Here is a 22,446-nt window from a genome sequence, read left to right as displayed (position 1 = left end):
CACAGCGTCATGACGTAGAGCGGGTGGGCCCAGCGATGACGGAGGTAACGGCAGCGGGGCGCCATGGCGGGGTGGGGAGGCTGCTTCCGTGAACGAGAGGGGGGATTCGGGACTCTGGGATGGGGGTTGCGGTCGCCGTTGTCTCCACTGAGCTGCGTGGTTCTCGACGGCCCCTGCCGGCCCTGGGGAAGTGTTGGCGCTGCGGCCGGGGCAGGGCGGCGGGGCAGGGGCAGCAGCAGGGGCAGCAGCAGGGGCAGCAGCAGGGGCAGCAGCAGGGGCAGCAGCAGGGGCAGCAGCAGGGGCAGCAGCAGGGGCAGCAGTGCCTCTGCGTCGCTGTCACCGGCGGAAACCCGGGACTTCGTCGCGTAGTCTCCCTGAAAAAGTCAGGTACCTGCTCCTGGTTTGGTATATTTTAGACAACAAAGGGTGGCTGTGGTAGTTCAAATTTTGCTTTGGCTTCCTGTCTCTTGACAGTGAACGGGGAGTGGGGGGTTCTCAAAATAAAGTGAAATACTGAAGTACGTGTTATGAACATTTATTTTTTAGTAGCGGATAGGATACTCCTGATGACAGCTAACAGGAGTTCCTTATAGCAATTGTCATATTTGTTCTGTGTTGTTTCCCGTATGAATACATAATCTCTCCTTGAAACCGCTAATTCAGAAATTATGTACTGTGAGGGTTAATTCTGTTGCCTAATTAAAGAGGGGAAAATGTTTTTAATCTAACTTTAGTACAATCTTTTTCTATTTCTTAAACTTCAAACGATTTCTTGTCTATCTTTTCTGTTTGATTAATGAGGAAGTGTAACTTTTTTACTAAATCAGAAGAATTTTCTTCCTTGTTAGAATGAGCAGCTCTATCGTTGCCAATTCTTTCATTTAAATATGTGCTTCTGAATCAGTCTGTCTTTCTGTTTAGACTACTATGCAAATAATATTTATGCTCACAATGTTCTACCATTACTGCCAGTTCACACAGAATTCACATGTTCCTCCCCTGCACCCAATTATTTTGCTGGTCATAAGGACTGAAGCTCTTGGCTTTGCTTGAAGCAGCATCAGTTTCCCTGAAAGCTCAGAGATTAGGCAAAACAACTATATAAACTGGGATCTTTTGCTTCCATCTATCTTGGCATCAGTTCAGTAGATATAACCATTTGAAAATAGACCCTCCTGGCATGCAAACAGAGCAATTCTTCCTCTCAGTTTTTCACAGAGTGGTTCTGCTTGGACAGCTCATTTAATCATATGCACATATGAAAATTGCATTGCAAAACTTACAGCTTGTTTAGAGATGGTGTATTGCTGTCTGGATCACTGTGCTTATGGGTATACTTTAATAATAATTTTCTTTGTTCTCCTGTACTTTCTTAATGTGAGGACTTTTTTTGTGTGTCTTAGATGGTGTCAGACTTCGTCACTACTTGTCTTTCTCCACCTGTGCATTATGTGATTTGCAAACTTGGATTTGAGAAGAAAGACATCTATGATATTAATAATATTTTATCTGAAAATGGTGAAGTATTTTGGCAAGCCATTTCAGAGCATGTGTTTTACCTTGAATCAGGTTGGTATTTGCCTGCTGTTATAATGATGCATTTAAGACTGATGTAGTATCTCAGTACAGTTCATAGCAATCCTAGCTTAGTTATAATATTTTGTTACAATACAGCATTAACTTTGCTGCAGATTAGAGTATATACAGTTCATATCCGCAAGGAGCTTTACATTTTTCGTCTGTGCTTGGTATTTGGTTGTTGTTAGCTCCTAATATTCCTGTAATCTGTGCTACATCAGTAGCTCCTCCTTTGTTTCCTCATTCATCTTGGTTTCCAGCTTCATGCACCTATATATAAGGGGTTCAGTTCTGCTTCTCTCCTCAAGCAGAATTGCTTGCTTTTGTGTTTTTTATATCCTTTTTACACTAAATTTAAAACACTCTGGGGCCATCAGTATTCCTGCTCTTGCTTCTGGTTTTGTTTCCCCAACTTTAGCCTTTCCAGAAGTACTGTTTGGTTTCCATCTGTGTGTAGAACAGAATAACTGGTTTTTAACCAGAACAAAGTATTCATACCCTGATGAACTCGGTGAATTTTAATTTTCCAAATTGCATCATTAAAGCTCTGTTATAAATTTCCAGAAATGGTAAAAATAATACATGTTTCTGTCTCAAGCAATATCTCTAAGTAAATCAGAAGAATTTATTTTCCTATTAAAGTGTCCCACTGAAGAGGACCAGTGATACCACTCTGTAAGGTAGTACATCCATCTGTGTTCTTTAAAGGATATAAGTACCTTGACTGATCCCTCTGAACCTGCACTAGCTTACAGCTTGATTATGTGGATTTAATAATATGTTCTCTAGTAGGTTTTCCAATTGCAACAAAACCAGAAAATAACATTACTCTTCCATATTTTCTTGCATTATTCTTTAAAATTATTATTTGGAGAAGGTTCTTAGTTTTATCTGGTTTCACACTGCACTTTTACTTTTCTATATCTTATCTGTATGGTCTTTTGGACAGTAAATTGTAGTGTGTAAGTTGTGCTAAAATAGTCTGGATAAAATTCTCTGTGCTAAAAGTTACACAAGCTGTAGTGGGATTTACTCCTAGTGAGCTTTAAAATACTGTACCTTCAGGAAGCTGGGTATTCTAATTGCCTTCTGTTTTTCAATTTAAGATCGAAGTGTGGATTATATCAAAAGCATACGATCATTAGGACCTGTATGTGAATCTGTTAATTTGTACTTCAAATCTCTGACCAAGGAGCAATTTGTAGTTCAGTACGCATTATGGTTCAACTGGACAAACTGCACAGAGGTATGGAAATGTCTGTTGGCAACTTGTATTTTGGTACGTGAACCCTTTGTGGAAGTTTAATGTAAGAGATGTCAATGAACAAAATGCTTAGAATTTGTAACTACTTGTTCTTCTTAATACCTAGTTGCTTCCAATTTTCCTGACCTTGTGCTTAGATTTTGTGTAAGTTATCACAAAGAGAACATGAGGTGCTCTGGGCCTGTTCTAGCCTAAGATTTTGTTTTCCTAATAATCTATACTTAATATCAAGTTTTACTGTGTAAAGTTACTGTCGATAATTTTTATAGATGTAAGGCTCTAGATACATTGCAGCTAAAAATACAAGATCTACTCTAGGGTAGTTTATTTCCTGGCATCTACAGTTCTATCTCCTTGGCATGGTTTTATTTCTATGTTTGCACAGTGACTGTCATAGAGGAGTATGTACGTTTCTCTGTGCTTTTGACAATTTGTTTTTTCCTTCTGAAGATTTAACACAATGTTCTCCCTCTCCCCCATCATACAGTTATTTCTTGAAGTATTTGATGTTCTACAAGATACACAAACTACAGGAATTGCTCTTGGCTTAATGAAACTAACATCATGCTTGGAGCGAGCCTTGGGAGATGTAAGTGCCAGCATGAGGAGTCTATTGCAGGTTTGGTTTTATAAGATGGGAATGATCTCTTGGATTTAATTGCACGTTGAAAAAGTGAGAATACCCTGTACTGTAGTAGTATACTGGTAGCCCAGCTGTATTTTGAGTTGGACAGATGTTCTTTTCTGGATCCAGTTGTGGTAATGGAAGCATCTTCTGGGGCTCCTTCAGCTGTGTATGTAAAGTTGCTTGTGTGAGTGCTGTTACTAACCAACTTCATTAAAAAGAACAAAGTTTGCTTAATCAGTGTACATACAGTAGGTCTTTGTTACTCTGATTTATTTAACCAAAACAGGAAGCAGCACAGCTTCCACAGAAGATCTGATGATGTAATAACTTCTGTGAGGAATGGCAGAAGCATGCAGCTGGAAATGGGCTCTTTCCTCAGAGCTCTGTTCACAGAGTATATGTCTCTTTAAGTGCTTCAACACAAGTCTTACACTGCAAAAACATGTAGAAGCCAGCTAACAGCTCAAGTTCTTGACCTAACTGATGAGCTGGATAGATCTGGAATCCATCTTGAAGTACTGAATGTTTGTCTTGTTAACACATTCTCTTCCTTTACCCTGTAACAGTTAGTAAAGATATGCACTCTTTTTAAGTTTAAAAAGTAATACTGCAGGAGTTCCATGACCAGCATGAGACAAGGAGTACGTACATGATATGACTTAGACTTAGGAATTCTGACTGGTATTAAGAAACTTGTATTGTGAATCCTTTTTGATGTAACATGAATTAGGGTATGGTTTAACATTTAGTGTTAGCACTACTTAAGTTTATTCAATCAATCTTCACAGCCATCTACCTTGTTTACTGGTATTCTATATGTTATATGAGTGCAAATATTTGAAGGCCCATTAGCAAGCTAGATTGATGAACTGATCTAGGTACCTTTCCACCTTTTTCCACTACCCCAATTTTTGTTTTTCAGCTGGATCAGTTCATTGGTCTGCTTCACTGTATGACCGCACAAATTGATGCAGCCACTACTTATGGGCATGCAAATTAGGGAGAAGGGAGCAACAGCTGTGTTAAGTGGCTTTGCTGCTGTGGTATATTGCCCACAGATAAAATAGCTGGTGGTTAAATCTCTGTGAGAAGCTCTGGAGAAGGAAATGCCAGAGAAAGAACAATGGGCTAATTCACACCTAGACAAACCAATTTGCCCAAGTATGAGGGGTGATAAATTTTGAAGTAATGAAAAATTACCAAAGATTGGAAAAAAAACATCAGGGAAATACAAAGACCAGTTGAAACTAGAGATACTGAGATTGCTCAAATATGATAAAATCTAGTTTAAGGAACACCCAGAATTAGAAGACAAACCACAAGTCTTCTTACTGTAACAATGGGAAACCCTATGGCTTTTTAGAGCAAGAATGAAGTATGGTGTCCTGGGCAGAGTTTATTCCCTTAATTACATGTTTTTGTTGTGCTTTACTTTTGGTTTGTTTGGTTGGCTTTTTTTCCTTCTTTTTTTTTTTTTTTCTTTCTTTCTTTCTCCAAGAGAAGAGCAGTACCTGCACTACACCGTGGAAACATTAAGTAGGATATCTGGTCCTTCCTGATATGTTCTGTAAATTTTACTTTGTCATGAAATTACAGAATTCAAAACCTTTTAAAGGATTTGGTGGGTTTTGTTTGATTTGTGTTTTTACAATAATGAAAATGGTTACTGGGTGGAATAGTCAAGTTGTATGTTTGAAATACAAAGACGTATACTGAATTATTTATGTGTTGTTTGTTTTTTTTTCTAATAGGTATATTTACTGATTGGTAAAGATTGCCCTTTCCTTCTAAGAGACTTGCTTGCTTCTGAGCAGCTTGCAGTTATCTTTGGACAAGCTGTAGTAAGTTTATAGTTTTGAAATAAGTATAAATACCGAGCTAGTTTTCTTCTTGCCAAATGGCAGGTTTCCAAGTATAGCTTTTGCTTGCACTGAAGAAGAGTTTGCAAATTCTGTAATATAGTGGAAAAACTTTCGTGTCATATATGTTACAGTATGGGGATATATGGCAAAATAGTGAATATTGTAAATGGAAATATTTTTTAAGGCAAGCTCATAAGGTCTTGATTGCTTTTCTATATGAAAAACATGATCATTTCTTGAATTTAGATGGCATGTGGAATAAAAACAAAAACAAAGTTTCCCTTTTTGTTAGACAGTGATTTTGGGAATATAGCTTTGAATGCAAATTCTGTATTTTATGTTAATTTGTATTAAATTATTTGGATTTATCCTACAAGAAGCAAGAGCTAAACTTGATCTCATTTGTTTACCTGTCCTAACTGTTTAAAATGTCTAATAGTTTTGTTCTTCCGTTATTATATTCTATAGCATGTAGAAGTAATCTGAAATATTTCCTTTCAGACAATACTGGGAATTGCAAATAACGAGTTGCTATTACTGTGACAAGTTCTGGACAGTCATTTTGATAGTAGAAATTGTAGTTTCTCAATAACTTCTAAACTTTTCAGTCAGGGAAGGGTACAGGGTAATAAACAATAGATTTATTCATGCAGTAATCACGTTTTTTGTTAATTAGATGAATGTACTGAGGGTGTTCATTGGATCTCCATATGGTCTGAACCTTCGTAATGTTTTGTGGCATGGGTTTGCATCCCCACAAGAAATTCCTGTGAAGTAAGTTACCAAAAAGAATCTCATTTTCTTACCAGTCAGACTTGAGTGTTTGAAAAGCCATTAGTAAAACAATATCCTGACTGTTTTGCCTTGCTGCTGCTTTTGGAAAAGGGATTTCCATAGACTACTTCAGTTTTAGGACCAGTGTGTTTTTATGAGCAGGAACAGCAGAAAGGTTAAGGTCTTGTTCTGCAACCCGCTTCCTTGCCTGTGAGGGTAGTCAGGAATAACTCGGAATAAGAGGCAGAGGAATGGGGTGGGAGGAGGAGCAACAGCAGCCAATGTATAATACAGTAATGGTTTTTCCTAATTCCACAGTGTGCTTTTCATGCTTGTGAATGCAATTAATTATTGAGTGCCCCTAGTCAAAAGAGACGGGAAGCTTAGGTTTTGTTCTTTGAAAAAGCAAAAAACCCCTTTTCCCTGTCCCACAAATGTTGTTTCTTTGCAAAAGTTTTAGTTGTCTAAGCTTTTCTAATATATTATGGTATTCTCCCTAGATATTGTGCTATGCTGCTTTTTTTAACTGCAGGATTGGGTCAGTTGCTACAGACGTATCTCCTGCAAACTAAATGCATTTTAGTGCATCGACCTTATGTGTTCTTCGTTAGTTTAGAGGAGCTTGATATATTTCCAGGCAAGTATTTAACCATTAGCAAGTTTTTATTATTCTATATTTTCTGCTGTTTAATTGGCCAAGAGTGCTGTTGAAAATAATGTATTTTACACAGTTCTAAGATACACTCTTAACTAAGATACCTGTATACCCTGTCATTAGATTAATAAATCATGCTTGTAAAACAAATCTTTGATAAGGAGGCACTTTGACTATTGAATAAAAAAATACTGCTTTCTAAAATAATTATAACACGTTGAAACGCGTAATGTTACTGCTTCTAAAATAGTTCAACTGTGTGTTCCAGTTGTTTTTATTTTATTATTATTATGACAGTTCATTTCATGTAACAGTCATCTAGTTTGCCTTTACAGAATCTAGATCTTTCCAGAATTATGTGTTTCCAGCTGCAAGGGTCCCAGCAGGAGTGCCCAGTATTTTGCAGGGAAGGTAGTACTGAAACAGGGTAAAGGATGGTGACACATCTTCTGTACAGTGATGCTTGTCTTAGGAAAGGACCTGAAGTGTCAGATTAAAATCTTCTTATCTCCTTGGCTACAGACCTTATTTAGTTTATTTCTGCTATTGCTGCAACAACAGCATATGGGGAGTGTTGGTGTTAATGGTGGTCATGGTCAGTTTGTGCTACGTAATCAGTTTGCTGGTGGAACATCTGCTCATGGAACTGAAAGAGGGCTTTTGAGAACCAACTCAGGCTGATAACATTCCAATCACAATGTAGTATAAATCCTATAGCATTTGATTTTCTTCAAAAAAACACCTACTGCAGTCAAGTTGCACTTGCCATTTTATGCTTTCTCTTGGATAAAATATTTATAATGTGAATTCATAAGTGTGAGATTCAGCATTGTAGTATGAAGTGCTAATTTATTAAATGTCAGCACAGAAAATTGATAAAGTAGGAACAATGTGCTCATGTTCAAATGTTCATACTACTTACTGAATTAAAATGATAAATATATATTACAATTTTTTTAAAGTATTTGAAGCAGGTGTAAAATAACCCAACAGAACCTGGGTCCAGTTGCTGTGTAGTCTTTTAGTCTCAGTAAAAAGCAGCTGTTTTTACTCTGTAATTTTATGTTATCACTAAAAATGCAATCTTACAAACTCAGCTTCTCATCTTAAATATGACTGCCATTGTACCTGGATAGTTAAAACAGATTGGATAGCTTTTTAGTCTCCCTTTACCAATGCTGAAATAATCTTATATTTTTTTGTGAAATACAAGGTGTTTCAAAAAGATGGACCCAGTTTGAAATCACTATATCTCTGCATGGGTCCATTTTCTTTTTTTGTTACCAACCTGTCCTGTCATACCAGAAGCAACTGGTTTTTCCCTGGCACATTCTAAAGGTCACCTCCACATTCAGGACACCCATGCAGAGACATAATGATTTAAAATTGAGTCCATCTTTTTGAAATACCTTGTATTAAGAGTGAATTAGTAAACCGCAGATTGTATGTTGTTTATTAATATCGTTTTGCGAACTTGCAGATCTCTGTCACGAAACACTTTCCATAGCTGAAGAGCTAGTAAAACTGTCCAGTTTCGTATTGAAAACAATGTTACCATTTTGGATGGCTGCTTTAACAGCTTTCAAGCAAAGCAGGTAACAGTCAATTTTATTTATTTATTTTTAGTAAAATATAAAAATAATCTATATTTGTAGAATAATAGCAGCATTTGTAGATTTCAAAGCTTTTTGCTAAATCTGTTGCTTAACAACATATAGTTAGGTACTGTTATGGTAATATCCCAGAAAGTCTGTGAACTGAGTATTTTGTACCAACTAGGATTATAAACTGTGTTTTGAAACCTAAAAAAAAATTGTCGATGCAGCCAAAAAGGAGAGATTTACAAATCAAGTGGAAGCAAATCTTCAGATATTGACATGTTGATTTAAAAGAGAGGAAAAATAGTGTATTGTTTTGTTTTCCTCTTCCACGATCCACTTTGTAAATTAGTATCATTTCTGAGCTGCTTTGAATTCAGTGGTCAGCTTCTGTTGGGCACAGGTAGTCATTTACTGTTTGTTTATAAAGTGCATTACAAATGAATTTTGGTCTGGATCATTTGGCCTGACAGTGTAACTCTGAGATGGCTCTAATTTCTATTTTGATTATATTTATAAGGGGGGAAACCCCTTTGGGTATCTCTGTTATTTTTTCAGGTATGCTGACTGTGTGATTCTCTTACTTCCTCAGCTGGAAGCTGGACTTAGGTTGCTCTTCACTACAATTAATAACTGTCCAAATCGATTGCTAACAGCTGAGGTAAAATTTCTGTCTAAAGTCAATTATGATTTAGTGCTAATGATTTTTGCAGAATAATTCTTCTACAAGCATAGTGTCTAAACATTTACAGATTTTACCCCAAAAATTTCAATCAATTGTAGAACTTTATTTACAAATTTACAGTAGAGTTTCATGAATGCCTCTTATTTTTTTGTAAAGATGTCTGTCAGTAAAAGAGGTCTGAAAAAGTGCTTGAAGGTTAGTGTTCAGAAACAGTTTAGGGTGGAAAGGATATCATGTTGTATGTATTAAAAAAAAAAAAGTTGCACAAAATCCAACAGTCCCTTTTTTCATTTATAAGGGTTTTTTTTGCTATTAATGCACCTCTGGTATCTCCTGCAAATGAAAAAATATAAGCGTGGAATACATGTCTAGTTAATTGTTTCTGTTTGAAAATCAAATAATGTTGTCTTTTGTTCTAGCCTTCTGCTCTCTACACCACTTTCGATGAGGTACTTATGACTTTTTTTTTTAATATAGATATCTATGTCAGAATTTAAGCACATGCTTGTTTTCTATTACTAGAGACCGGAAAGCTCTTGTGTTGGAAAATACTTCAGTTCTGATTTTTTCCAAATAAAAGATGATGGACAGTAAATATTTTCTATTTGGAATCCCCTAGAAAATTAATACAAATTTTAATGAACAGACTTTAATTTATTCTAATTCTTTTTATCTTGAAATATCTCACAGAAACAAACATTCTGTCATTTTTCCTAGATTCAGTTATTCAAAATAAAACCAAATAAACATTGCAAGCAGAAATACTCAAATTTGCAACTCTTTTGAATTATCTCAAATTGCCTGTGAATAATAATTAGACACCTTGATTCTTGAGTGGCAGAAATAATTGCTTAAAATTAGGGAAACTAATTACTTCAGTTGATGTGTTTTCTTTGATTGTTTGGCTTCCAATAGTAAGTTTCTATTCAAAGTACTTTTTTTCTAGATGCTAGCAAAGCATTTGGATAATGAAGAACTCAACCAGCTTCCTGCAGTTCTTGAGGAACCTGCTATGGCAAGTATTTTGAAAGGTTGTTTTGTTTTGTTTTTTTTATTTGTTTTTGGGGGTCTTTTGGTCTTTATGGGGGGGGGGGGGGTTCTTTGTGGATTTGTTGTTGGTTGATTGGGGTTTTTTGTTGTTTGTTTGTTTTTCCTTGTCATTGTTTTGTTTGTGTTTAAATTTAGTAATATATTTATGATTATGCCTAATACTCATTTATTTCACATAGCTTATCTCTATCAGTTTAGAAACAGAAGGTTGTAACATTTCTAATTGTGAAAGGTAGAAAGTAGTATCTGAAAAGCTATATGCAGTTAGGATATAAGACCATCTTTGTGTCTGAAATATGGAAGTCATGGAGATACGTCTTTAGACTTCTGAAGGTCAGCTGTATGAAGCAGAAGAAAAACTGTTGCCTTGTACAGGGAAAATAAAAACTTATTTCTGATTGCTTCTGGGACACATCTTACACGACCTGGGCAGATGGCACCAAAACATAGCTGCAAACTTAGCAGAGCACATCCTGCATTTTGCCAGCCGAAAAGATAGTGAACGTGAAAGCTAGGGGTGTTGAATTTAGCAGCTTTTTGAGAATGTATGGGAGACCTGAGCTTACTGTCCTGTTGCCAGAGGCATTTCAGCTGTGGAGGACTTGGGACACAAAGCTGAACAAGCTCTGTTGTTATCTCTCACATAATAGCATGTATATTAGTTTTTAATTTCCTCAGAAGCTAACAAGATGGATGAATGGACGAGTTGCCTTTTTTTTTTCTGCAAGCATAGTTTGTATTGCTTTTTCTGACCATCTAAATACCTCTGTGATCATGTCTATAGGAAAGGGGCATCCTGTACATTGAATATATTCTGCTCTATGTGAATACACATAAAATAAATTCTATATGCTTGGTGTATGTTTCCACAGGAATTTCTTTGGGATTTCTTGAACCACCAGGAGGGTCCGCGTATAAGAGATCGTTTAAGCCATGGAGAGATCAATCTAAAAGCATTTCCCAGAGAAGTAGCTAATCAGATAGTTGCATTTGCAATTACTCTTGTCTGCAGATTCTCAGATGAGGACATATTTGCTTTTAAGGTAGGGATCGATAGTATGCTCTCAGAAGATTTTTTTTTTTTTTCAGTTGTTTTGGATGCCAAATCTGATTTTAGGGAGTCTTACGTGACTGAATCTTTCTTGACAACAGCTTTTTGTGGAAATTAAGTATTCCTCCAAGTAAAAAATTGTGAAGATATTTTTCTTCTAGTTTGGTAGTGAAATAAATGCAAAAAGGTTTCCAAAAGATTGTCCTTTCATACTTTACCTTAATTTGTTTGCTTAACCACTCCTTATTTACATGTTTGATCCATAAATTACAGTGATTCCACTTAATTTTATTTGTCAAGTTGTATTGATACCTAGCATGTTTATGTGCTGAATTATCAGAATGGTACGTAGAACAGCTGTAGCTCAGCCACTGAGATATGTAATATATGAAGGTTTCTTTTTTTTCTGAGGCCCTATAAATTGTGGTGGCTCACTGGTGGAAGTGTAATTTGTATCCACACTCTATTCTGTGAATTTGTGAACGCTTTTTGTCTGGCAATACATGTTTCTCAACATTATCAATTATTATATTTGCTACCCCCAATTTCCTGTTAATATTTGGGAGTACTTCTTTCAGTATCATGCAGCAACCTGTGAGATAAATCTTCTGTTTATTAGTTGTAGCTCTTTTTAGTTTCTCAAGATATATTGCATAGTGCTGCATTAAGAGAATACATGGTTGCTTTTCTCTCAGCTGCTGTCAGGTTTCATAGTTAAAATGTGTCAAAAAAGTTAAGCTTTAAACGCTCACTGTGCTGGTTACTGCTTTCAGCCCTCAGACAACTGGAAGTCTTTATTGACTTTAGTATTACAGGTGGCTTGCGTAGAATTAAGCATAAGTCTAGGTCTGCATGTGATTAGGACAGTTTAAAGAAACTGTTGTGTATTGTCTATGAATTTGTAAATCAGGAACACATGGTCATAAAACCACTGATGAACTGTGCAAGTTGCTACCGTTCTCGATTTCATCCTATTTCCCGACTCAAGAAACAGGTAGGTACTTCCAACCGTGAAAGCACTTTTATCCTTAAAGTTGGTCTAATTGTTGTCTTCATGCTTTGATTGTCCTAAAAAGTCAAAATCCTACATAATTTTGATGAATTTTTTAGTTTTATCTTTTGGAATTTACAGTTGCTAAAATGAGATGTAGTTAAGCACAAGCCTTCTGTTGATGCAGTTGGTGTTTATGCTCTAGATCACTGAATAGCTTTATCCTTACCTGAATGTTTGCTGTTTTGTACTTTTATCTCCTTGTGCTTTCTTTTGTCAGGTGTACTCTGGTCACGTCTCTAGGAATCCTAGATTAGGCTATAACTCAGATTTTTATTGCATAAAAGCCAGCTGATTAAGATTCTGTTATTGTAGCAGAATCTACTTTTGAATGTTGTGGTAGTTCTCTGCTGATCAGTTTATGAATTATTGAACTGCTTTAAGATGTTCTTTTATTGATTCAAAATCACAGTAGATGCACTTAGTACTGCTCATTTTCAACAGCATTCAGACCATGTTACAAAATTCATGTTAGTTAATTATTTATATAAAATAAATTGAAGAAATAATAGTAAATAAGTTTGTTTAGATTATGTTTTATCATGAAAGTGTACATCAGGATCTTTTGCCCTAACATAAACCTTAACACTTGATATTGGCTTACACAATTATGACTACTGAACAAGTAACTTACTACCCACTGCAGTTTTTTTTTTTTTTTAAATAGCCACTAAGAAAAGTAAAATATGTTGTCTTGTCTGTCAGAGGCTACACATTACATAACATTTTTCATGATACTTTTTGAGGTGCTGGGATGTACAAAGAGCATTCACTTATGGCCTGAATTGCCAACGGTGCCTGAGGAACACGTTCAAACAATTAAGGGGTATGTATATGCTATTAAAAAGAAACAGTTCTCAAAATAATTAGGAAAAATGGGATCTGAGGTGGTGAAATGTCTAGTCAAATACTCTACCAGGAAGATGATAGACACCAGCCATGTTGTGAGAAGATTTGTTTGTTCTTTTTGGCTTAATCTGTGCTATACACATCAGTACAGACACTATAAAAACTATAAACAGTGTGCTAACTTGAAGGGAATGAGAAGATATCTGAAATGTACACTTTCTGTTTCTGGAGATATGCTGAAGGGGCTGTTAGGAAGGTAAATTAGAGCTCGAGTACATCACAATAAAAACAAAAAGATGCCTCACCAGATGTAGAACAGAAATTAATTGCTTACTCTGGAAAAGGGCTTGGTAACTTAAAAAGTGGAAGACTTTATGTGAGTTGTTACTTAGAAAAAGAATGTAGCATTCTCATGTTATTTGAACAGGAGGAAGTCATTAACAAAATAACTGAAGAAATCATACTTCTTCAGAACTGAGAGGTGAAAATTCAATGCATCTGGCATGTACTCAATACACTGCAGGATTTTGATGAAAGAAGAAAGGATTAAGAGGGGTTTAGAAGGCTGCTGAGACTGAGAAAAGGTTGTTTTTTATTGGAGAAATAAAATCATGCGAATAAAATGGAGGGAAAGGAACCATAATATCAGCTCATGACAGTGGACATTGAATACACTGCTATCCCAATTTATGCCACTTGAGAAATAAGTAGTACTACACAGTTTTATAATTTCAAATCTTATTATTTTTCTTTTGTTTTTAAGGTTGGAAGGAAATGCTGAAGTTAATACTTTCATTTTTATGATATCTGAAATTATATCTCAGTTGCAGCAATATATGCCCCAGAATTGCTATAGTTCAGATGATCCAGTCAGTAGTGTCCTAACAGAGAGGTGAGTTTGATGTCCTCCTGGTGCTTGCTGTCAGCTCCTGCATGCAGCCCAACAGAAGAACTCTCAAACCTAAGTTACTAATTTCTCTGGTTTTAGAACAATACTTGAAATGTTTCATACACTCTTCTGACATTGCTGCTAATTTAATCTAAAAATCTTAAGAATGCAGCTGAATATCATCTTCAAAATGAAGATGAGACGTAGATTCGGGATGTTATTACAGCAGAGATTTAATTTGGAAATTAGCACAAAAAATAACCATTTTTCTTTCAGATTGGGGAAGCAAAATGTTTTAACTATTTATGTACTGACTAGATGAAGTTGGTTTTAATCTGTTTTGTGTGCTGAAACTGCATCAGAAATTTGTTTAATGTGCTTGGTGTCACAGCTGTGTGACATTTAAAATAGTAATATACTGCTACATAGTTCTATTCTTACATGCTTTAGTATCAAGATTCTGAAATAGAAGATAGCTTGTTATACTTGTTGTCAGACTTGGAGGTATGTTCTAAATATATCTGACTTGGAATAATGATCAAAACAATTTGACTTTTAATTTGTATTCTTGTAGCAGTCTTAAGAGTCCCATGAGTGAATATGTTGGAACAAAACTCTCCTAATCAAATGCATTAGGTGTGGTCAGGATAGTGCAAAGAGGATTTTAACTGTAGCATGTGTGCCTTCCATTTCCTAACCATCAGTCTGCACTTTTCTCATTTATGAAAAAGAAGCCTGATCACAGTATCACAGTATGTTTGGGATTGGAAGGGACCTCATAAGATCACCTAGTCCAATCCCCTGCCAGAGCAGGAATGCCTAGATGAGGTCACACAGGAACATGTCCAGGTGGGTTTTGAATGTCTCCAGGGAAGGAGACTCCACAACCCCCCTGGGCAGCCTGTTCCAGTGCTCTGGCACCCTCACTGAGAAGAAGTTTCTTCTCAAATTTAAGTGGAACCTCTTGTGTTCCAGCTTGATCCCATTACCGTTTGTTCTATCATTGTTTGCCACCGAGAAGAGCCTGGCTCCATCCTCGTGGCACTCACCTTTTCTATACTTATAGACATTAATAAGGTCCCCCCTTCGCCTCCTCTTCTCCAAACTAAAAAGACCCAGCTCCCTCAGCCTTTCTTCATAAGGGAGATCCTCCACTCCCTTAATCATCTTTGTTGCCCTATGCTGGACTCTCTCCAGCAGTTCCCTGTCCTTCTTGAACTGAGGGGCCCACAACTGGACACAATACTCCAGATGGGGTCTCACCAGGGTGGAGTAGAGGGGAAGGAGAACCCCTCTGGACCTACTAACCACCCCCCTTCTAATACACCCCAGGATGCCATTGGTCTTCCTGGCCACAAGGGCACAGTGCTGGCTCATGGTCATCCTGCTGTCCACCAGGACCCCCAGGTCCCTTTCCCCTACACTGCTTTCTAATAGGTCATTCCCCAGCCTATACCGGAACCTGGGGTTGTTCCTGCCCAGATGCAGGACTCTACACTTTCCCTTGTTAAATTTCATCAGGTTATTCCCCGCCCAACTCTCCAGCCTGTCCAGGTCTCGCTGGATGGCAGCACAGCCTTCTGGCGTGTCAGCCGCTCCTCCCAGCTTAGTGTCTTCAGCAAACTTGCTGATAGTACACTCAATTCCCTCATCTAAATCGTTAATGAATATATTGAATAATATTGGCCCCAGTACTGACCCCTGAGGCACTCCACTAGATACTGGCCTCCAACTAGACTCCGCACCATTGACTACCACTCTCTGGCTTCTCTCCTAAAGTCAGTTTGCAATCTACCTCACTACTCTATTGTCCAGACCACACCTCCTCAACTTAGCAACTAGGATGCTATGGGAGACTGTCAAATGCCTTGCTGAAGTCAAGGTAGACCACATCCACCGCTCTGCCATCATCCATCCACCTTGTTACATTCTCATAAAAGCCTATGAGGTTGGTCAAGCATGACTTACCCTTGGTAAAGCCATGCTGACTGCCCCTAATAACCCTCTTATCCTTGATATGCCTTGAGATGGCATCAAGGACAAGCCATTCCATCACTTTCCCAGGGAGGGAGGTGAGGCTGACCGGTCTATAATTACCCAGGTCTTCCTTCTTGCCCTTTTTGAAGACTGGAGTGACATTTGCTTTCCTCCAATCCTCGGGCACCTCTCCTATTTCCCAAGACTGGGCAAAGATGATGGAGAGTGGTCTAGCAATTACTTCAGCCAGCTCCCTCAGCACCCGCAGATGCATCTCATCTGGACCCATGGATTTATGGATGTCCAGATTGCCTAATTGCTCCCTAACCCAGTCCTCATCGACTAAAGCAAACTCCTCCATTGACCTGGCATCATCCGGGGTCTCAGGGGTACAGGGCTCCCCAGGACAGCCTCCAGCAGAGTAGACAGAGACAAAGAAGGCATTCAGTAATTCTGCCTTCTCTGTATCTTCTGTCACCAGGGCACCCACCCCATTCATCAGTGGGCCTACATTGCCTCTGGTGTTTTCTGTTTTTATCACTTTTAGTCATTAATGTTTTGCTGTCTCAGAGAGAATTTGGACATGAGGGAGTTTAAGAAACACTACTATACTAACAGAATGTTCAAAGTGATGTATGATACATTAGGCTAGCAGATTAGAATATGACACCATAAAGATATTTGGGTGCTTTAACAAAGCATCATCTCGTGTGGTGTTTATCAAAACAATGACTTCACCATGTGCATTTTACAAAAAGTTAAGTCTGCTTCTTGTTCTGCTCAGGAGAAAGACCATACACTAATGGTAGTACTAATTAATACCATTTGTTTGAGTGAGTTTTATTATGGTGGATGTTAATCCATTGTGAATTGGACTGTGGTGGGAGGCTTCAACCCCAACCCTGTTGTGATTTGATGTGTTCAGTGTATCATTTCAGCCAGGCAGTTTTGTTTATTGTGGTTATATTTCCTTGATCTGAAAAGGAAAACATTAATCAATAATTTTGCAAAACAGTAATTTTGCATTTATATTCACTAAAGTGATAGAGAACACAATCACTACCCCTTCTATGCAGATCCTTGCTTCTTATTGTCATGAGGTAAGAGTCATCTATTTCCAGGTTTTCTAAGTTAATTGTTATGAATCAAACCACACTGAATATGAAATATATCTCATGTTAAATCCAGCTAACAAAAGATTGAAATTAACAATTCCTTCTTGTTTTGGAGGCTGTTGATTGAACTTTGCGATACACATATTTGCACACTTTATTCGCCGCGACCTGTTCTGGAAGTATTGGTGGTTCTTCGTAAAATAAGCACACAGTGCCATCAAGTGTCTGAACAAGTTATTGCCAGCGCTGAGCTGAGATACAAACAGTGGATGAACAAGACTCTACGTTCTCGCCAGAGGCACAACTATCTACGAATGCTGAACAGGTTGGCTGGTGGTTTTTCCTTACTTTGTGGTTGGGTTTATGAGAGAGTGGCTGCATGCAGCTGTTGCTGGCTTACAGTGGTTTGTCTTAGAAGTTTCAAGTCAAAAGTATTTGTGTGGTGTTCTTAATTGTTTCAAAGTGGCAACTCAAATTTCTCTTACATAGTGATATTGAAATAACAAGAAAATCTCAACTTGGAGAATAATTGGATGGGTACTTTTAACATTGCTAGGTTAGTTCACTGTCAGTTGTAAGCTTTCAAATAAAAGTATCATTTAAATGTTAGATTGCATTCTTTAGTCGCAAGCTTTTCCTATTTAAGCTTGTAAATGCTTTATCTGAATGCAATGAGTTAAAGTGATTTCAAGACTTTACCTACTTCAGTTCTGTTGCTTTTTATCATTATACCTGGGTCAGCATCTTTATAGATACAAGAGAGATTGTTTAGTATTACATTAATTTTGTTCCTATTCAGAAGTGTTTTTTAGGGATTTATGAATCTACTTTAAAAACTGAGAAAGCTATAAATATTATATTTTTTGTCAGGTTGTGTTCCTGAAAATATTAACCATATTATTTAAGAAACATAGCTGAAACTGACAGCTGACAATACATACTTACAATTCAGTTGAACTCCACTTTATTATCTATTGAGTAATGGGTGCTGGTGAGGCTTGCTTTGGAGTCCTAAGTATATGTATTTATCTTTTTTTTTCCTCTTTTTGAGGTTTTGTACTTTATGGTCTTAGTTTATCACTTTGATATTTACTCTGCTCTTTGCTGAAGGACTTTTTATAGTATTTCCCCTCTCCCCCTACTATGCAATATCTGGCTATTTAGTATGGATCCAGAAGTCTGAAGAATTTTTTATATTAATGGTTCTTGTTTAGTTTGGTTTTAGTTTTTTTATTTAAAAAAATTTGTGCTTATTTCTAGCATTAAGTTTTTGTCTCCAGTGTTACGGCTCATCTTAGTGTTGATTACTCTGGAACTAGTCAATGTGCATTTGGTTTGCAAGAAGAATCTTTTTGATTATCAGCAGTATCTAAAGTGAGTATATAAGATGTAATAGGAAGTTGTACACATTCCTTTTTGATCCGTAATATAAATCCTGGAGAGAAAAAAATAATAAGGAATAGTATTAGTCTTAGTAAATTGTCATCATTCTTTCTATCATTACGGTCATCATATCTTAGACAATGTTTGCTCAAGAACTAAAATAACTTAGTTAAACATATATAGTCCAGTTATTCAGATTTTTTTATTAGACTCCTCCTTAGTATAGTGAGAAAATGGTCACGCACTCAAAGTTATTAATACGTAAAAGCTGTATTTAATAAGTTGGTAATTTTGCTCCTTGTGTGTCAATTAAGAGCTGGCTGGACTCATAGGCATTGTGAAACATTGGACTGAGAAAGGAAAGGAAGCCATTTGGGGAAAATTCTGTCACACATTTCATCACTACGTTCTTTCTATGACAGTGTTAATTGCGTTTCTGAAAATCATCACTTCTTACTGTGAGAATGGGGGAGTTGTTGTCTTCTACAAGTAGAAGAAACCTTAATGTATTGATCATCGTGGGGGAGATTTGGAAATCTGGAGACATAGCAGCTTTAAACCAGACACTGAGATATGTTTCTTTATTTATTTTTTTCTTTTTCAATGCATCAACAAATTTTTCATCTTTGGTTTTATTTCTCATAGGTTTTTGAAGTCAGTCTTGCAGTACACTGAGAACTTGGTGACGTACACAAACCCCGAGAAAAACAAGTGGGATGAAACTGTGGCACTTACAAACAAGGCTTTGATAAAAATAAGGAAAATCAGTGACAGAAAGTTAATGTTAATGCAGCTAGCTACATAAATTCAATGGTTTTAAGATTATTGGGACATTGTTATATATATCTTAGCAGTTCTTAAGTCCTCAAATTTGACAAGTCTAATTTAAAGACAAACTTCATCAATCATTGTAAAATTTTGGATGCAAAATTTAGTATTTTAATGAGAAGATGGCTGTTGAGACTGGAGTTGAATGATGAAGCTTCTGAAGAATGGACTCTCTGCCAAATCCAGTGGAAAAGATTTACTGTGAGTTTAATCAGGGTAGTGCAAGTTCTGTTTTAAGGACATTATGCATTTTGTAGCTTGACTTTTTTTTTTTTTTTGGTAGTTTTCTATTATACTGAAAATATCTTTAAAAAGTGTATTAATAAAAGCTCTGGAGAATTTTAAATCTAAAAAGTATTTTTTTACTTTGAAATACACCAGAAATAATCTCAGACAATGTGATCAACAGGTTAAGAAGTAATGAATATTTAGCATAAAGCAGTGGTCATTGGCAGTTGTGGTTGTTGTTATTAACTCAAAATAGAGTTAGATCTTGCACTGATGTAGAGTTGGTAACACAGTAACCAGTTGTTTATGTACCAGGATTTAAAAGAGGTCGAGTGGAATAATTTCAGCACAATATGTGTTTCATTTGTTTAATTTCATTTGCTTATTCCCAATACATATCTAGTTAGTGAATTACTTTCATGTAGATGAAGTATGAACACTCACATGCACATGCTCACAGACACATATTGATTGTGCTTCAAAAAGTTATGCTCTTGATGCACACAAGATTCTTTTTTTTTTTTTTTTTTGAATAAATTATCCCCTTTTATCATCCCCAAAGAATTTCAAAGGAATGTGTCAGTTGAGGAATGGATTCAGAAAAGACCACCTATCTCTATCCATTTGCTTTCTCCTATGGAGACTAAAAACCAGAGGGTAATGTCTGGATAGTGTTTGGCTTTACAAAGTGTTAGAGATTCAAGTGACATTTTAATGAGATTATTTGCAATGTTTCTTGACTGGAAATCACAATAAGACAATTACCAGTCCAGTTTATTTGGTGTAGGGGATGGATATAAACTAAGATCATATTGCTTCCTTTATGCTACTCTTGCAATATATTGTGCATGTTTGACATGTAACTCTGTCACTTCCCCACTTCCCAAGGTTTTTTCTGACTATGGAACTAAACGATGTGAAGAATTGTGAAATAGATTAAAAAAAAAAAAGATTAAAACATATGAATATATAATAATGAATCAAATGCTGTATATGAACCACAGTCTGAAATTTCAGCTTTTTCAAACTTCTGAGTTGGCAAATCCTAATTATATTTTGAAGGCTTATTTTGTACCTATTGCCTTTGCTCAGAAGTTTTAACTAAGCATAGCTTGTTAGTGACATGTATGATGACACTTGCTTTGATGGGGCTAAGTATTGTAAGGGGGTGGTTATAAGTATTGCAAGGCAAAAAAAATATGGAAGCTTTTCATATTTATTGTAGGAAAGAAATCAAGAAATGAAAATACAGAGTCATGGTTTAGAAGTATGTAAACAGCTGACATACTTTCTCCTTTTGAAAGTAGATTCATGTACTGAAAAGTACCTTATAGGCCATGGATGTATATTTTCAACAACATAAGTTCTCCTTTTGCTCCTATATTTAAACTTTGCTAAAATGATCTTGCATGCTATTCTCTTCATGTGCTTTTACCTAAGGTGGAGCACATTGATAGTTTCTCCTTTACTAATTAGTGCCATATATGTGATTTACTGCTGTAAGTCTGCAGTAAGAAACATGATGGACTTCTGGCAGTTTTGTCAAAGATGCTTTTCCAGTTTGTTTTTCCTGCCTCTGAAACTCTCTGATGGGAATGTTGCTACCATCAGTAGTTAGACAAATCTGGAACAGAGTGGGACAATCAAATTTATTCTGACTTTGTGCTGTCATTTGCCGTTAAAGCTTCATGTGGGGCTTATGGTTTCTTCCTGCTGTTAAAAGACTTGCAGAATAGAGCTGCAGAGTAAGTGTTTATTCTACAATGCCCATTGAAGAATGAATGGTAAGAGACATGGAAAAGATTGTCGGTTTTGTCCTTTATCAGTTATTTGAAATGACTTCTCCATTTCAGGTATTCACCTTTGTCATCTGTTTGGAGTCATTTAATGTTTTAAGATATTAGAAATAATTTCTGAGAGCAAAATAAGCTTGAAATAACCAAAGACATCTAGCAGGTGCATGCATAAGTAATGCTGACAAAACACATCATGTTTAAATGCAAGTGTTCCGATTTTTGTTGCCCTAAAGGGAATTCATTCTGGAGCTGAGCCATTCAAAACTGCAGTCACCCATTAGGCATTCACGTAGTTGTTCAGTCTTTTTTCAAAATTCTTTCATTCTTGAAATTTCAAATATCTAGAATTGTACTAAAGAATGTTTTCTTGCAAGTGTGGTTCTTTCATCCAAGTATCACTTTTGTCTGTTTTAATTGTTGGCCTTGTTCCCTGAGCTCTGCATTTTTCTGGAGCTAGTATTCACTCAGTGAATCTATACAGACATAGATGTGGAATCTATAGCATCCTCTGAGGAAGGTGTTTCAAATAATTTCTTTACCTGGATAATGCTGATGAGCAAGTGGTGATTCTTCAGTCAGTTCTTCCATTATTTAAAAGTAGCTGAGAATTTGTTTCTAATACTTCCTGATCTTACAAGCTGATGTTAGGCATCCCAACTTAAGAATTTATTACAGAAGTTGTGAAAACTTTGAAGAAAATCAGGTATCCATCTTTTTGGCTAAGTCATTGGAATTCCTTTGCTTCTTCTTGAATATCCTATCCAAATGAGAAGAGGAGCATCTCTGATCATTTTAGCTTTTCAGTAGTGAAATGCAGTGCGTCTGCCTGCCTTCCACCTTAAGGGGAGTTTTCAGGTGAGAAATTGTATTAAATAATAAGAAATTGAATTATCTTAATTCAAATTGGAATGAATATAGTTTTCAGGTAAGAGTAGAAATCCTTTGCTACTTACATTAGAACTAGTGAAAATGTAGGAAGCCCTGTCTCCATAATTATATCAATGTTTTTGTTCATATGTGTAAACATTGGAAGAAAAAAAAAGATCTCTGAAATAATTATGTTGTAATTGTGTGAACATTTGTGTGAACATTTGTGTACCTTCTGGGGACCATCAACATGAGCTAGAAGTTTACTGAGGTGGGCACTGCACAAACACAATGAAGCATTAATTTTGGTAGGAATCT

General features: G+C 36.5%; 1 protein-coding gene across 3 annotated transcripts; it reads left to right on the top strand.

The window, feature by feature from the left end:
- Nucleotides 1-28: 28 nt before the first annotated feature.
- Nucleotides 29-19,598, top strand: ERMARD (ER membrane associated RNA degradation). Of its 3 annotated transcripts, none has more exons than XM_082049833.1 (18): nucleotides 29-44; nucleotides 1,404-1,569; nucleotides 2,685-2,824; nucleotides 3,330-3,431; nucleotides 5,222-5,311; nucleotides 6,009-6,106; nucleotides 6,607-6,743; nucleotides 8,242-8,356; nucleotides 8,918-9,020; nucleotides 9,464-9,493; nucleotides 9,991-10,059; nucleotides 10,967-11,137; nucleotides 12,056-12,139; nucleotides 12,943-13,022; nucleotides 13,809-13,937; nucleotides 17,142-17,351; nucleotides 18,287-18,400; nucleotides 19,055-19,598. In XM_082049833.1, exons 1-18 carry the CDS (start codon nucleotides 36-38, stop codon nucleotides 19,212-19,214), a joined length of 2,007 nt encoding a protein of 668 aa, XP_081905959.1. In that variant the 5' UTR covers nucleotides 29-35; the 3' UTR covers nucleotides 19,215-19,598. The 3 variants fall into 3 exon arrangements, with proteins under 3 accessions (XP_081905959.1, XP_081905961.1, XP_081905960.1); XM_082049834.1 differs by lacking the exon at nucleotides 29-44 and adding an exon at nucleotides 299-387; XM_082049835.1 differs by lacking the exon at nucleotides 5,222-5,311.
- The last annotated feature ends 2,848 nt before the right edge of the window (nucleotides 19,599-22,446 follow it).

Source organism: Streptopelia decaocto (assembly GCF_964273445.1).
Source record: "Streptopelia decaocto genome assembly, chromosome: 3".
NCBI lineage: Eukaryota > Metazoa > Chordata > Aves > Columbiformes > Columbidae > Streptopelia > Streptopelia decaocto.
Note: the sequence above shows the minus strand (reverse complement) of the source record. Positions and strands in the feature narration are given on the sequence as shown.

What these genes read in the sequence shown, in the direction of transcription:
- ERMARD (XM_082049833.1), top strand. An exon ending in GGAGCTTGATATATTTCCAG is followed by an intron (nt 6,744 to 8,241) that starts GCAAGTATTTAA and finishes GCGAACTTGCAG; the next exon opens with ATCTCTGTCACGAAACACTT. An exon ending in TTTCCCGACTCAAGAAACAG is followed by an intron (nt 12,140 to 12,942) that starts GTAGGTACTTCC and finishes ATACTTTTTGAG; the next exon opens with GTGCTGGGATGTACAAAGAG.